General features: G+C 43.1%; 1 protein-coding gene across 1 annotated transcript in view; it reads right to left on the bottom strand.

Annotated features, from left to right (window-relative positions):
* The window catches only part of LPCAT2 (lysophosphatidylcholine acyltransferase 2), a 324,634-nt gene that overhangs the window by 207,840 nt on the left and 102,878 nt on the right, over positions 1-13,916 (bottom strand). The window contains exon 2 of the mRNA XM_078671525.1: positions 9,120-9,259. Within this exon, the coding sequence (XP_078527651.1) occupies positions 9,120-9,259 (140 nt within the window). The remainder of the gene's footprint in view (positions 1-9,119; positions 9,260-13,916) is intronic.

Genomic DNA, 13,916 nt, shown 5'->3' with positions numbered 1-13,916 from the left:
AAGCTCAAACAAGCATTTGCAATCCGTAGTGCACCCACATGGCGATCCTCCAGCTGCTGCGGGTGGGGGTGAACACAGATCAAGCAGTGCTCTTGTCTATCCTGCCTGCAGCAGTACCTGCGGATTGAGAAGGCACAGACAGCGGGAGTGCAGAGGAGAGAGGGGCGAGAGAACACAGACAACAGGAGCAGGAAAGCATTGCGAGAGGTGCAGACAGGGCAGTAATGAAGGGCCCAGGGGCTGCGGCTCGGACGTGGTGGGGACTGCAGGCACTCAGCGCACTAGGGCAGCAGATATCCACGCAGCTCTCTGTGATCTCATTGCGCAAGTACTGCGGCAGCAGGTAGGCCAGACATGAGCAATGCGGACAGGGCGGTAACAGAGGGCCCGGGGGCTGCAGTTCAAGGCACAGAGGACATTCAGAGGTGCGCGCATGCGCTGCCTATGCAAGACTAAAAATGCAACAAAGTAGTTCTTACATTGAAAGATACCGCCCTACAGTGCAAGTTCACTGTAGTTGGTCGATGCTGCTTCCGGACTACATGGAAGTAACGTATAGGATCAACAGCCAACAGAAAGCAAAATAAGAACAACAATGCCACAATTAAATGAATAGCAAGTGGTATGACAAATTACACAGAGTTTCACCCAACATACAGATTACTTTATGTCTCGCTGAGACAACGCATGCATGCGCTGCCAAGGCGAGACCTAAAAATCACGCTCCACATGCTCATTAAAACTAGGTGGGCCGCAAACTGCATATGGTAGACACACTCTGGTCAACATGTTTCAGCCAAAAAAAGACTCAAAACTGTGTCATGGCTTTCGTCAGGACCATAAAGGAATGCTGCTGCATTATAGAACAACCTGATAAGAAAAAAAAGAAATATTCACAATACAAAACCAGTAATCTCCCATTCGTTGTGGATGATATACCGAGTGTACCTGCAATGACAGAGAACACATACAAGAGAACAAGGAATACAGCAGTCTCCTTCTACATACAGTTACAAACAGTAACAGGTAACGTGTGTGTCCAAGTCCGCATCACAAGACCGTTATAGAGTCCAAACTGTACGAGAGTAGGGTCTGCTTCCTAGGGTTACCCCCACTTTTTGCTGTGTTTTTCGACTTTAGTGTGGCTGTGGGCTTGCCAATCAGACCCACAGCCCAGCTGTTCTCTCTCTAAATTAATACCATGTACTTTAGGTTCATACCAGACTGGTTACTGGGTCACCCTTGTGAGCCCCTGTATAGTGTACCATAGGTACCCAGGGCATAGGTGCACCTTAGGCCTACCAGGGGCCGCAGCATGTATTGTGCCACCCCTGGTTTGCCTTCCAAACTGACACCACAGGTCTGTTCACACAGCCTGGGTAAGCTGGTGTAATCACCCCTTACTTAGATATAGTATACCTATATCTATATCTACATATAGACACATACACCTATAAGTCGCTCCTATGACAGGCCTTAACAATCCTGGAGCAGAGTGCTTGGTGTTATGTGAGAGGGTGACCTAGCATGAGCTGAGCCCCTCTGCAGCTTACGGAACCATCTCCTTATAGCTGTTCTATGATATAGCCATACCATATACTCCTAATAACATTATAATCCTCGCGGTTAATGCTAACTTTGGTTTGGCTTTATCAAAACATTTTGTGTAAGGTGTCAAACTCTTTGGAATACTGCCCCCCCCCCACCAGTCCTGGTGGCGGGGGTAGCATTCCACCCTTCTAGAGGGAGAAGACATGTAGTTACTGTTAAACCAGGTTCAAGTTAAACAGATCCCCAGCATCACAAAATGGATGCTGCTGCCACAGACACAAGTCTGACCTCCTGCTGCTGGACGAAACTCCAGCAGGGGAGGCTTGGACAATAGGTTTCCTGTCCAGGGAGGTGCCAGCACCTCCCCAGACAGGCTTGTAGTGTATTGGGGCAGGGAGGGCTTCATTCAGTGAATGCTTTCCAGACACTGCCTGGGGCAAACAAGGTGCTCCACGCATAGCCCGGTTCAAACCAGTTGCTGGGGCAATCGGCCCCAGCTCTGGCACGAAACTGGACAAGGGGTGTAAAACCCCCTGCCCAGGTCCACCCATAGAAGGGACCTTTTCAGGTAGTCCAGCCCACAATCTTAGTATAAGTACAGGAGCTGTGTCCCTAGGACTTCAGATTACCATGGACGAATCTTTGCAAGACATATCCTAGACCTTCGACATTCCATTCTGACTGGAAGAGGGAAGATATCTCCCTTGTGGTCAAAGAGTGACCACCCTGTTCAAACAGGCACCAACAGCAACTTTGCAGGTCTGCATTTTTTAGGATCCCGCCGGATCCCGAAGAATCTGCGACACAGGACATGGACTTCCAGACATCTTGGACCCAGACCCACATCCACAGCAAAGCTGAGACACGTGACAGACACAAGAGACATGGGACCGGAACTCCTGGACATCCTGCATTTTGCAAGCTGCACTCCTTCTATGAGATCTCCTGAAGCTGTGCATTGGGGTGCTTGAAGCCACAGCCCCGAGCACCATCTGCACTGAAGCACAGGCCCCCATACTCCACGAGTGTCCCGTGGGCCCCGCTTTTGCATTTAAGCTCTATGCGTCTTCCCGGTTCCTTGCCTGTTGGCTAGTGAGCCCACTGAAGACTTTTCTATACAACAAACTTGCTTTCCGGGTTGTTCCAGGCTTGCTCCAGCTTCCCTGCAAAGGAGAAGCGCCACAGACCTTGCTGGTCTGCAACAGAGCCAATCTCGACATCCTGCGCGGGTTGCAGTGCCCAAGGATTGTTGGGTCCAATCCTGATACCGACACCGCAGTCAACTAGATCCTTTGTGGAACAGCTCGAATCCAGCGCCTGGTCATCGTCGATGCCTCCTGGACCTCGTGGCTGAAGAGAAACTCGACTTCTTCACCTGAAATCACCAGACATAGCCTGGTTGCTTCCTGGTCACTGGCTAGTGACCCAGACTCTGTCCCTTCTGCTTTCAGGTTCTTCAGATCTTCGATCCATCCTTGGATCCACCCGGACACTTTTCCTCTGGTCGCCTGCAGCACTTCTTTGCAGCTCTCCATTGAAAACGATGACGAAACCCGACACGAAAAGACACTTATGCACCTGGCTTCCCTGGGTGAGGTAACACGAGTACTCCGGTGCTCCCGTGGGTCTTGACTCTCGAAGTGTCCTAGTTTAAAAGGGTTCCATCCTAGTTCATCCTGAAGTGTCCTTAAATTGTATATTTGTAACTTGTACGTTTCCCATAGAAAGTCAATGGTAACCCGCGTCTGTGTTTAGACACTGCACGCGTCTCCCGTGGGCCTCCTACTTCCTAACCTTTGGTTGTTTAGAGTAGCCCCAGCGATTCCACAGGCCCCAGGCCTGCTTTCTAATTCTCTTGTGGTTCTTATACCACTATTTTAGTATATGGTTTGTGAGGGCCCTAGGGCATAACGTATACTATGCAACTTATCGTATATTAACTCAGTGACTTGTATTGTATTTTTACCTGACCTCATAAAGAGTGCAGAGGGGTTGTGTTTAGAATAAATACATATATATTGGATACATACATTGTGTGGTGTCCTTTCATTTGGTACTCAAGGGATTATAATTGGTAAAACAACTTGCTTAATACACTCTCTGAAGTGTTAGCCTGATGACTGCTGGTCCATGCTACCACTAGGATAGCTTCCTATAAGGTTGACTTTACAAGCACCATCAATAAGGGTCGACTGGACTGGTGCAAGGTGCCCACTAGAATTAGTGGATATCATATGCCAGGCTAACTTCTCACACAAAGGAAAAAAGAAATAATGAATTCCTTACCCGTAGTTTACGGATACACTACCTCACCTCAACCTGGCAACGGCTCAGGGGAGAGGCACTACTCTGGAAAAAGGAGGTATGGGGAGTAAACAGAGTAAAAAACAAGCCTGTCTACAGTCTACCATCCCTTAAGAGAGAGAGATCTGTATTCTCAAACCCAATGTCAGTATCCACACAAACACAAACACATACCACTAAAAACAGCAAAAAACCTGTCCTCAGAGTTTGCTCATTGCGAGTCGTCTGTGTCAAGGCAGACAAGTATAAAAGCCTAGTGGGAGTCCTATGTCAAGGGAGCTGGATAACAACTTTATTCTATTCAAGCATCACCTGACTCGCTGTGGAACCTCCGCATAAAAAAAGTTGGTGAAAGACAGTACAAACGTTATTGGCACTAGCCCACAAGAGTGTGGGTCTTGTAACTATGTATTCCTGCACATTTGTTGTTGCGCAGATGTATCTAAAATAAAAACACACCTACGCTTAAGCGGTGGGTCATCGAATGCAACGATGCCTTGTGTAATGAAGCTTACTCTGCAGTTTAAGTTAAGCAGAAGTAAAAAAAAACAGGGAGTTTGATTAAATCGAATGCGCTGCAGAACAAAAGGGCTAAGTTGTTACAGAACACCCGCAGGTTAAAGAAACTAGTCAACATGCATCATCTCACTGTGCTGAAAAAAGCCTCTTACCTATCCGTCGGTACCCCGGGCTGCAAATGAGTCGTGACCAGAGGTAACTGACGACTGGGCGAAGCCGGTTTAAATAGTGAGAGCCTGGATTGATGCAACTATGCGTCATGACTAATTATAATTTTAAAGCAGCGCACCAGAGTGTAAAAACATATATAAACTACAGGTTGCTGAATGCGTGCTGGGAGGAAAAGTCTCTCTTAGAAGCGCAAGAGAACTACTCAGCCCTTCAAGGATGATGGGAAATGTAGTGCTAGAAGACGGGAGAGAAAATCTCAAGACGGGGAAGAAAATCTCTTAAAAGCGCGCAAGATCACATGAGAGAACTACTCAGCTCTCCAAGAATGATGGGAAATGTAGTGCTAGAATACGGAAAAGGTTACTCATGTAGCCTAAAGATTAATGATGTATCTAAATCTACGTAGCTATCAATGAGTTTCCATTTTAAAGTAGCACACCTGTATAGCAAAACATATATAAACCACAGGTTGGACAGTGCGGGCTTAGATGAGAAAGGCTCCCTGAGAAAACCTCAAATTCGCGCAAGATAACTAATAATAAAAAGTTCAGAACTGATGGGAAATATAGCTCTAAGATTGCGGGAAAAGGTTATTCATATATCCTGGAAATTAATGGTGCATCTAAATCTACAACGACAACCAAGAGGACTAGAGAATATTGGATTCATAAGACCTCATCATTGGGCTTGTTTGCAATGGATGTGGTGATAACAGTAGTTACAGCGATATATCCCTTCTTATAGAGAAATCCAAGGGATACCATAGTTTAGGCCCGACACATCCATTCTGAGTTTATGTACCCAGCGTTGTTCTTTCATGAACTGATATCTGCATGTATCTGTGACATGTGGTGAGATGTAAGGTTGCTCTAAGACAGTCTAGGATAGTTCATCCGCAGAGTGTTTCTCCAACAGGAAGTGATTAGTAAGCTTAGTCGCTTGTTTCCTACATCGAATGGTGGTCTTGTGTTCCATGATTCTCGTTTTCACCTTCCAGGTGGTCATCCCTATATACCGAAGTTTGCAGGGACAAGTCACTAAATAGATTAACTTCTCACTGCTGCAATTAGTAGATCGATGAAGTATCCACGGTCTGTCAATCCCGATGTTGATACTTATAGTGTGGGTGGTCCGAGGACATTCTGCGCATGTACCACAAGGAAAATGTCCCTGTATGGCCAGTAGACCACATAATGTGTCTTGGGTAGGCGCTTTCATGGTTCTTGGTCTGATATGTACCAGTTGGTCTTTCAGGTTGGTACTTCTCCTGAAGGAGAACATCGGTGGAGGAATTGATACATTTCCGATGTTCAGAATCTTCCAGTTGTGCTCGATTCTCTTTTGGATTTGGTTAGTTTGGGTGCAAAAGGTATGTACACACGTGGTCCTCGAAGTTTGTTCTTTGGGGGGGGACATTTCGAGGATGGCTTCCCGGTTGTTATTGGCGGTCAGCGATTGTTTCACCAGTTTCGCTGGATAGTGTTTTTCCTTTAGTTGGACAGAGAGATTCTTTGCGTGTTCCTTGAACTTCTCTTTGGAAGAGCAAAGATGACTAAACCCAACACAAAAAAGGATCAAGATAAGTAATATGCACGTGAACCTGCAAAGTAAGGGCATGAAAATTCTTTAAACTACAAGTTACTCATTAATAGAGCCCACATATTTCATGTGTTATATAACGAAACACGCCAAATAATTGGCTTGAGCTGGCCTTACATGGTTTAGGATTATATGAGAGTACGTGGAATTAAGACATTTTGCTCACTATGTTGACTTGGATGGCCACAGGATTTACCTATGCTACTGGGACTGGAGGTGTGATTACTTGTGACATTTCATATTATTTTCATTGCAGATTGCAGCGGTACATTAACATGCAAACAAACTTGAATTTAGTCTGTATTTAGGCCAACACTGTGGTGAGTGAGACATCGCTTGGATACTTACTATAATCAATGTTAGAAGAGTGACCAGGATACTGTATTTACTTTGGTCTCTCTCCTAGATACATAGTAACTACACATGGAGAGTTTGTTGGTTGATATTAGGACATTGACTATAACAAATTAAGGTAATCCATGTTATTGATTGTGGCTTGATGACTGGGAGTAGGGTGAAATACAGCACAAACTCTGCATGCTTCACTTTACACCCTGGAGGTGATTCGACTAGGTTTTTCCTCTTTTCGATCACTGTTTATTTTTTAGATATTTAACTATATTAATAAACTACTCCGTCCTATTCCTTTCTGCAATTTCAAATAACTGAGTTTAGATTGTGGTCTATCAATAGGGTTTCTTCATTTACTTCAAGGTGACTAACATATCATAATCACTGTAATTTCACATTCTAATACACATGACTCTTGGTGATATGGAGATGGGTCTAGAGTGATCCCATGACTTCTTCAATTCCTGATGATACTATTTCATTTGTTTTAGCCCTGACGAAGTCTTGTTTAAATTAACGGACAAAACACGAGTTGGCATGAAGCTTTTTTTGTTGACTAAGAATATGTACAGAAGAATTATGATTAAGGAATGAGAAAACTTATATCGGAATAAAAGACATTGGACCTCAACATACGAAAACAAACTCGTGATTTAATCTTGGAGTCCTTCGAGCTTATTCTGAATGAACAGTGCAAAATGACACCTTTATGGAAAGTAGTGTAGATACTACAGTAAAAGCGGACCACTTACGCCGTGCTAAAGTATGTGGGGAAAACATAGTAAAGCAGGTGTAAAAACCGAGCCCATTATCATACCTACACATTTTAGCAAGATTTTAGTAATTCGCAGTAAATGCAGATTTACAGACAAGTACTGTAGCAGTTCAAAATTTGAATGAAGGTAGCACCCATGGCCTTAGTAGCTATGCTTCGATGACCTGAAAAGCTTACCTTGGGATGCTGGACTATGGTTATGCCAAATTACTATTCTACGCATGACGCCAGGCAAAACAATAAAAGAAGTTAGAATCTATTTTACCCACACATACATAATGTACACCAGCAGTTGCAATGGTGTTTGTTGACTTATGGGAGAGTTCCACTTTCTGTGGGAATTTATCAGCGCAGCACTTTAGGGGACTGTATTTTTCTGGATTATTTGTGGCATATTTATTTCTTGATCATCAAGCTATTAAAAGGGTTTACGGCATGTTGTATTACTGCACTTAAATACAAGGCTAAAAGATTTGCTCCCTAACTGGTTTGTCAATCGAGGAGGCAGCGGGGCAACTGTGGTTGAGGGGATACAATCTTGTCAAGCTTTTCAGTGACAATGCAGTCCTGGATGCATCTTATGTGCAATGCTGTTAAAACTGAACCAGTTAAATATTTTTTTGTTATTGTGTAAACAATAAAAATAATGTTAAAAAAAAAAAATACACAAGACTAATAGTTCCAGTTCTGGTTATTTTCCGGATTAACTGCATGCTCTACTTGAGAGCCTCAGCATACAAGACTGTATGTTACTTGTGGAATTAATGTGCATGCTACCTCCGTTTAGCCCATTGCTGTTCCCGCTACCCTGCAATTTTGGGATGTTGCAATTTCTCAGCATCTTGAGTTATTTCCTCCGGGTTTCCTTAGTACCTCATGAGGTTCCGTGGTTTTCGGGACCGGACTCCCATTTTGTTTGCGTTGTTCGTGACGCCATTTTGTGTTGCCCTCACGTAGACCGTGGAGGTAAACGAACGAACAAAGTTGCATGGGCTTCGTTGTTCATGTACGCATTAACTAGACCTTTTCGACTTGCGAGTGAACTGCAAGACGTTGACCCCGTCACCTGAAACTGACCCTTCACGAAGCCAATTTCTCTAGCTGATCGTTGTCGGATATTGCCAATCAATGTTCAGGATATCGTTAACTTTTAGTTCTTTGCACATATCTTATCCTACTCCGCATGTGAATTGTTTCTTTCCTTACGACTTTTCATTACATGGGTAGTGCTTTCAATTATGGGTTTGTCCGGCTTGTGGTAATCGAATTTGGGACAGTCCTAATAATTAACTTGTGGGTTGGTACAATGTAAATTGAGCTTTTTGGAATGTAATAACGTGTGGGAAAATGTATTTCATTTGTCAGAATTTGTCGCAGTGGGTGTGCATTCGTAATGAAGCAAAATGTGGATAAAAAGTGATGTCCTGCTCTACGAAAATTGAGCAGTCTCCTGAGTTGTACACCGTGTTGTATTGCTTGGATTACTGTTACTAGCTGCAGCTAATAAATTTGATCTCTGACGCCACCTAGAAGTATTCCGTGTCTCTGTATGCCAGGACAGGGGAACTCGAAGACTTTGGGCGTGTCCCTGGCGCCGCTGGGTTCCGAAAAAAACGGTTCTTCACTCAGGAAATGGGGTTAACTAAATGCAGCAGTAATTGCCCTTCCCTCTAAGAGCTATATGTCAGAACAAGAAGGCAAAAGCATTGCAAGCAAGGCAGGGCAAAAGTGTTGCAACAGAGAGACCAATGCCTCCCTGCAGAAAAAAAGGACTAAAACAAGAAGCAATCATTAAGTAAAACAGTTCAATCCTAGCAATAGAATGTTTTGTGCAACCACAGACGTTTACCTTCGCCATCGTGCGATTGGCCGAGAGCCATCGCAAACATAGCCACAAGTGGCAACAACTGCAAACGGCCATGTTAGCAGCAAAATTACAGCCATACATATGGCTCGTATTGGAAGCAGAATCGTACCAACAGCACACATCTGAAAAATAAATGAAAGAAGCCAACATTAATTCACATAGAGTAATGATGAATAAAAACAGTTACTGCTTAATTACGGAGGGCATTTTTGATCAAATAACAGGTAAAAAAAACAAAAAAACAGAATTGTGGTTGCAACAGTTGCAGCAAGGGATAACACCATTTTAATACACAAAAGGTATCCAGGTTAGCCTTTCTAGGATGATGCCCACTTATCTCCTAGTTACCTCTGCAAGAGGAGTCCACCAACATCCCTTTACGCCTCCTAAGCTCGATTGGCATCTTGCTGCTTTCCCAGGCTACTTACCTATTGCAACTTTTGTAAAATCAAAAGGCTGCATTGACAGCTTCTCTGTACTAAAGAGGAAAATAACTGGACATACACTCGGGATTAGTGTTTCAAGAGACAAAACTTCAAATCTCTCTTAAAGGTCAGATGATCAGAGGTGACACAGAGAAAAACACAATTCAAAGAGAAGGCACTGCAACACAGAAGGTCCCTTGAAAGTGAGGAACTGTAAGAAGTGATCAGGACGAGCCGTGAGACAACTGTGGTACATAGTGGATCAGTTAAACTGAAGGAAAAGTGAGCTTCATCTTGAAAAGGATGGTGGACAGTACAACGAGCTTTGAATTAGACTTTACGGCTAAACACCAACTATTAAAGAGAGGTACGGGTCACTGAAATCTGCAATTAAACCAATTTAGGAAGGAGTGTAATAGTAATGTGATGCCAATATAATATCTTCAATTCACATTAACATTTATTCACAAAAAAAAGTCTTCTGGATATATTCAATGATGTCTTTATTCTTTGAATTCTGTAGTTTTCAAATGATTACAAATGTAAGTTCAACAGCCAACGCGTTTCGTCCCTTAATGAGACATCCTCAGGGCTCGATTACGTGTGTTTACAGCCAATATGTCAAAATTATCAACCACTCCTGTATCTTCACACGTATTCAGAAGGCGACTCAGAAAATTGTAAAAAGCAAATCTGTATATCCCCAAATGTATTCCTCTTCACGATCCTTATGCTAGAAAAGCGCTCGGTCCAACTTCTAGATCACTTGTTGATTCCTGAAAGCCCCACTGTATTGAAATCTGGTTTTAATGTATCTGTACTGATGCGTTTAAATGTCTCTCCCTTGTAACCTTCTGGAATATCCAAATCAAATCCCAAAATCGCCACTACAATTTTAATGCTCGTCGCCTCCACCTCCGTCCTTGCACAAACCCGAAACTGAAATCTGAACCCTGCAGAACAGGAGTAGAATTAGATGTGCTACTGCATTGTGAAGCCTTATAATCCATAAGTAAGGTCTGACAGAAAAGTACAATTACATAGTGTTGACAATCAATCCTGGACAACACCGGAGAGATATCACATTGCATACTATCTATCAAACTATTCTTACACATATGGACAAAATGGAGCAAGATAGTATGAGGGTACAAAATTCTTGTCGTAGGCTTCAGAGCTCAATAAGGCGATTGGCAAAATCCCAGACTGATTTTGGAGAAAGGGTTGTGGAAATCGAAACTCGTGTTTCCAATATTGAGGATCAGTTGGTACAACAGAAGACCACCGCTGAACTGTTGAGTGCAAATAAAGAGGATCTACAATGGAAAATAACAGACTTTGAAAATCGCGCTCGCCGCAACAATCTGAGAATAATGCAAATTCCAGAGGGAAAAGAGGGGCAAGATACACGACGATTTATTGTACAGTTATTTCATCAAGCATTCCCGGACATTACCAAATGGGATTGGGACAGAGAAATAGAAAAAGCGCATAGGCTCCCATTTAATATTCGTTTACAGGCGGGGGCTGCTGAGGGTAGGCCAAGGCCTATTTTGGTTGCATTCAATAGTTTTCTGGCTAGGGAGGATATATATATGAATACACGACCCAACAACAAAAGAAAGGGAGACAGTTTTGAGTTTTTTGCTATGCCTGATTTCTCTAAATACACTATGGATAATAGATGGCAGCTACGCCAGCTGATTGCGCAATTTCAGAGCAAGGGCGCGCAAGCTTATATAATGAACCCAGCTAAACTCCGAGTGATGTATAACGAAAACTCTCGATATTTTACGAATGTAAAGGCTGCAAAGGAATACTTACAGGCTATGCAAAGCAAATAGGAGGTGCAGCTGTGGTCAACACTGTATAACACTGATTAATAAGTGAATTAATTAAATTAATTTAAAAAAAATAGTTCATTAGTGATAGTTTTCTCTTATGTGTTAATTGAGATAAAAAATTCTTAGGATAATGATGTCCCTCCAGGGGGTGGGCTGGTGGCATGGGAAGCTCCACATCCAAGGACAATAAGTCCTAAAGCCTCAGTAAAAGGGTGGGGAAGGGGGGTGGTGGGAAGGGGAGAGGGGTACTTAGGGCACTGGGGGGGGGGGGTGAAGGGGATGGGAACACGTTGGGGGTAAAATGGGGGAAAAACCCGGTTGAGGACAAGACAGTACAGGAAGGTAAATATCTCTGTAGGAAAGATTATGATCAACAGGATGTACTTGGTTATAAGAAAGATTTGCACCAAAGTATGGCGTGTGAGGATGAATATACTTCTTGATGGCTCGCAATATTAAAATACGTTCTTTAAATGTTTCTGGTTTAAATAATGTGAAAAAAAGACAAAGTTGCTTCAGAGCTTCGGTACATTTCACCAGATGTTGTATGTCTACAAGAGACACATTTGCCCTGAAACAATCGTTTTGTAGTAGGAGATCTGGGGTATACATTACTTTGTGCATCACAACAGTCCACAATGACCAGGGGAGTTATGATTTTAGCGAAACCACGAGTGTGTACATTAATCCGCAGTTTAACAGATAAATGGGCAGGTGGGCTATTGCTGAAATAAAAATCAAGTCGGCTCATATAACGTTGTGTTCCGTATATGGGTCAAATTTAGATGAACCAGAATTGTTAAGCAGCTTGAATATGGAATTCGCAATCTGGACAATACCGCTGATAATATGTGGCGATATGAACATAAATCTAAAACATACAGAGCTTGTCCGCGGGCCAGATCATTATCTGGAACGTAAACCAAGGGTGTTTAAGGCTCTATATAATTTGGTAACTGATCATGGCCTCGTAGATATATGGGGTAATTTGCATGCCGCATTACCTGGATACACTTACTATCCTTTTCCACATAAAAAAATGGTTCGTCTAGATTATTTTTTTCTCCTCTATCAATACTAGATGAGGCTTACCTTGAAGTATTCCCTAAAGTAACATCAGACCATGCGCCACTTGTTTTAACTTTACCAGACCGGACGATGGTTTAGGAGGCAAGAACGTTCACTTTTGATAGAAAATTATGATATGACGATGAATTTAAGGCAAACATGATTAAGTGGATAACAGATTTTATTAGTATTAATACTGCCACAGCCAGTACTGATCTAGTTTGGGAAACTTTTAAGGCGTGCTTTAGGGGGGAGGTGGTGAGTTATGGTAATTATCGACAGAAGAAGATAAGGGGGAGATGCAGAGATCTATATAGGTTATTAGGTACTGCACAGAAGGATTTACTTAAGGAAATTAAAAAAACAGGGATTCAACGGAATATAGTAGATGCGGAAGAGTAGATCGCTAGGTGCCGAGCGAAGATAACAGGGATATGGAGTAAAGACAATGCTAAAAAATATATGGTACACAAGCGACAAATGCATGAATACGGTGAGGCAATTGGGAGACCACTTGCTCTTAGGATAAAGATGCAATCAACTTTTAGATCTATAATTAAAATACAGGATCAACAAGGTAATATATATCAGGACCCTGATAAGATTCTTGATACATTTCAGCAGTATTATACGGAATTGTATACATCCCAAAAAGTAGAAAGCACCTATGTAAGATTTGAGCTAGAGGAGCTTGGACAATTGAGCGATACTGATAAGAAATGCTAGATAGCCCATTTACCCTGGAAGAACTAGATTTGGCGGTGAAAAGTTTAGCTAACGGTAAGGCAGCCGGACCAGATTATATACCAGGAGAGATTTATAAATTGTTTTTTGAACAAATAAAGTATATTATGTTGGACACATTTAGAGCAGTACAAAAGGGGGTGGTGATGGACAGAGCATCCGAACCAATCAAACACTCACACCCAGTCAAAAGATCTGGGTTTAATCCATCACCGTTCTTTAGCCCACTCTGCCACCCCAGTTCAGACATGGCTATATGCAAATCAGTCTGACCCTGTGCCTCATGGGAACAGTCCAGCCCGAACTGCCAAGCCATGCCTTCCCTAGACCAGAAACAAGCTTCCGAGGACCAGTTTCTGGCATTACAGCCGTCTTCAGCCCGGCTTGCTTGAATCCAGTGGCAAAGTGAGCAAGGGACTCACGTCTGAGCATACCCTGCCACACTTATGGAGGACAAAAGCAGTACAAAAGGGGGTGGTGATGGACAGAGCATCCGAACCAATAAAACACTCACACCCAGTCAAAAGATCTGGGTTTAATCCATCACCGTTCTTTAGACCACTCTGCCACCCAAGTTCATCACTGGAGTCAAGCTATCCAGGCTGAAGAAGGCTGATAGCCAGAAACCGGTCCTTGGATGCTTGATTCCGTTCTAGGAAAGACATGGCTTGGCAGTTCGGGCTGGACAGATCCAATGA

Source organism: Lissotriton helveticus, chromosome 12, assembly GCF_964261635.1.
Source record: "Lissotriton helveticus chromosome 12, aLisHel1.1, whole genome shotgun sequence".
Classification (NCBI taxonomy): domain Eukaryota; kingdom Metazoa; phylum Chordata; class Amphibia; order Caudata; family Salamandridae; genus Lissotriton; species Lissotriton helveticus.
The sequence above is the reverse complement of the archived record's forward strand: the minus strand, read 5'-3'. Positions and strand labels throughout refer to the sequence as shown.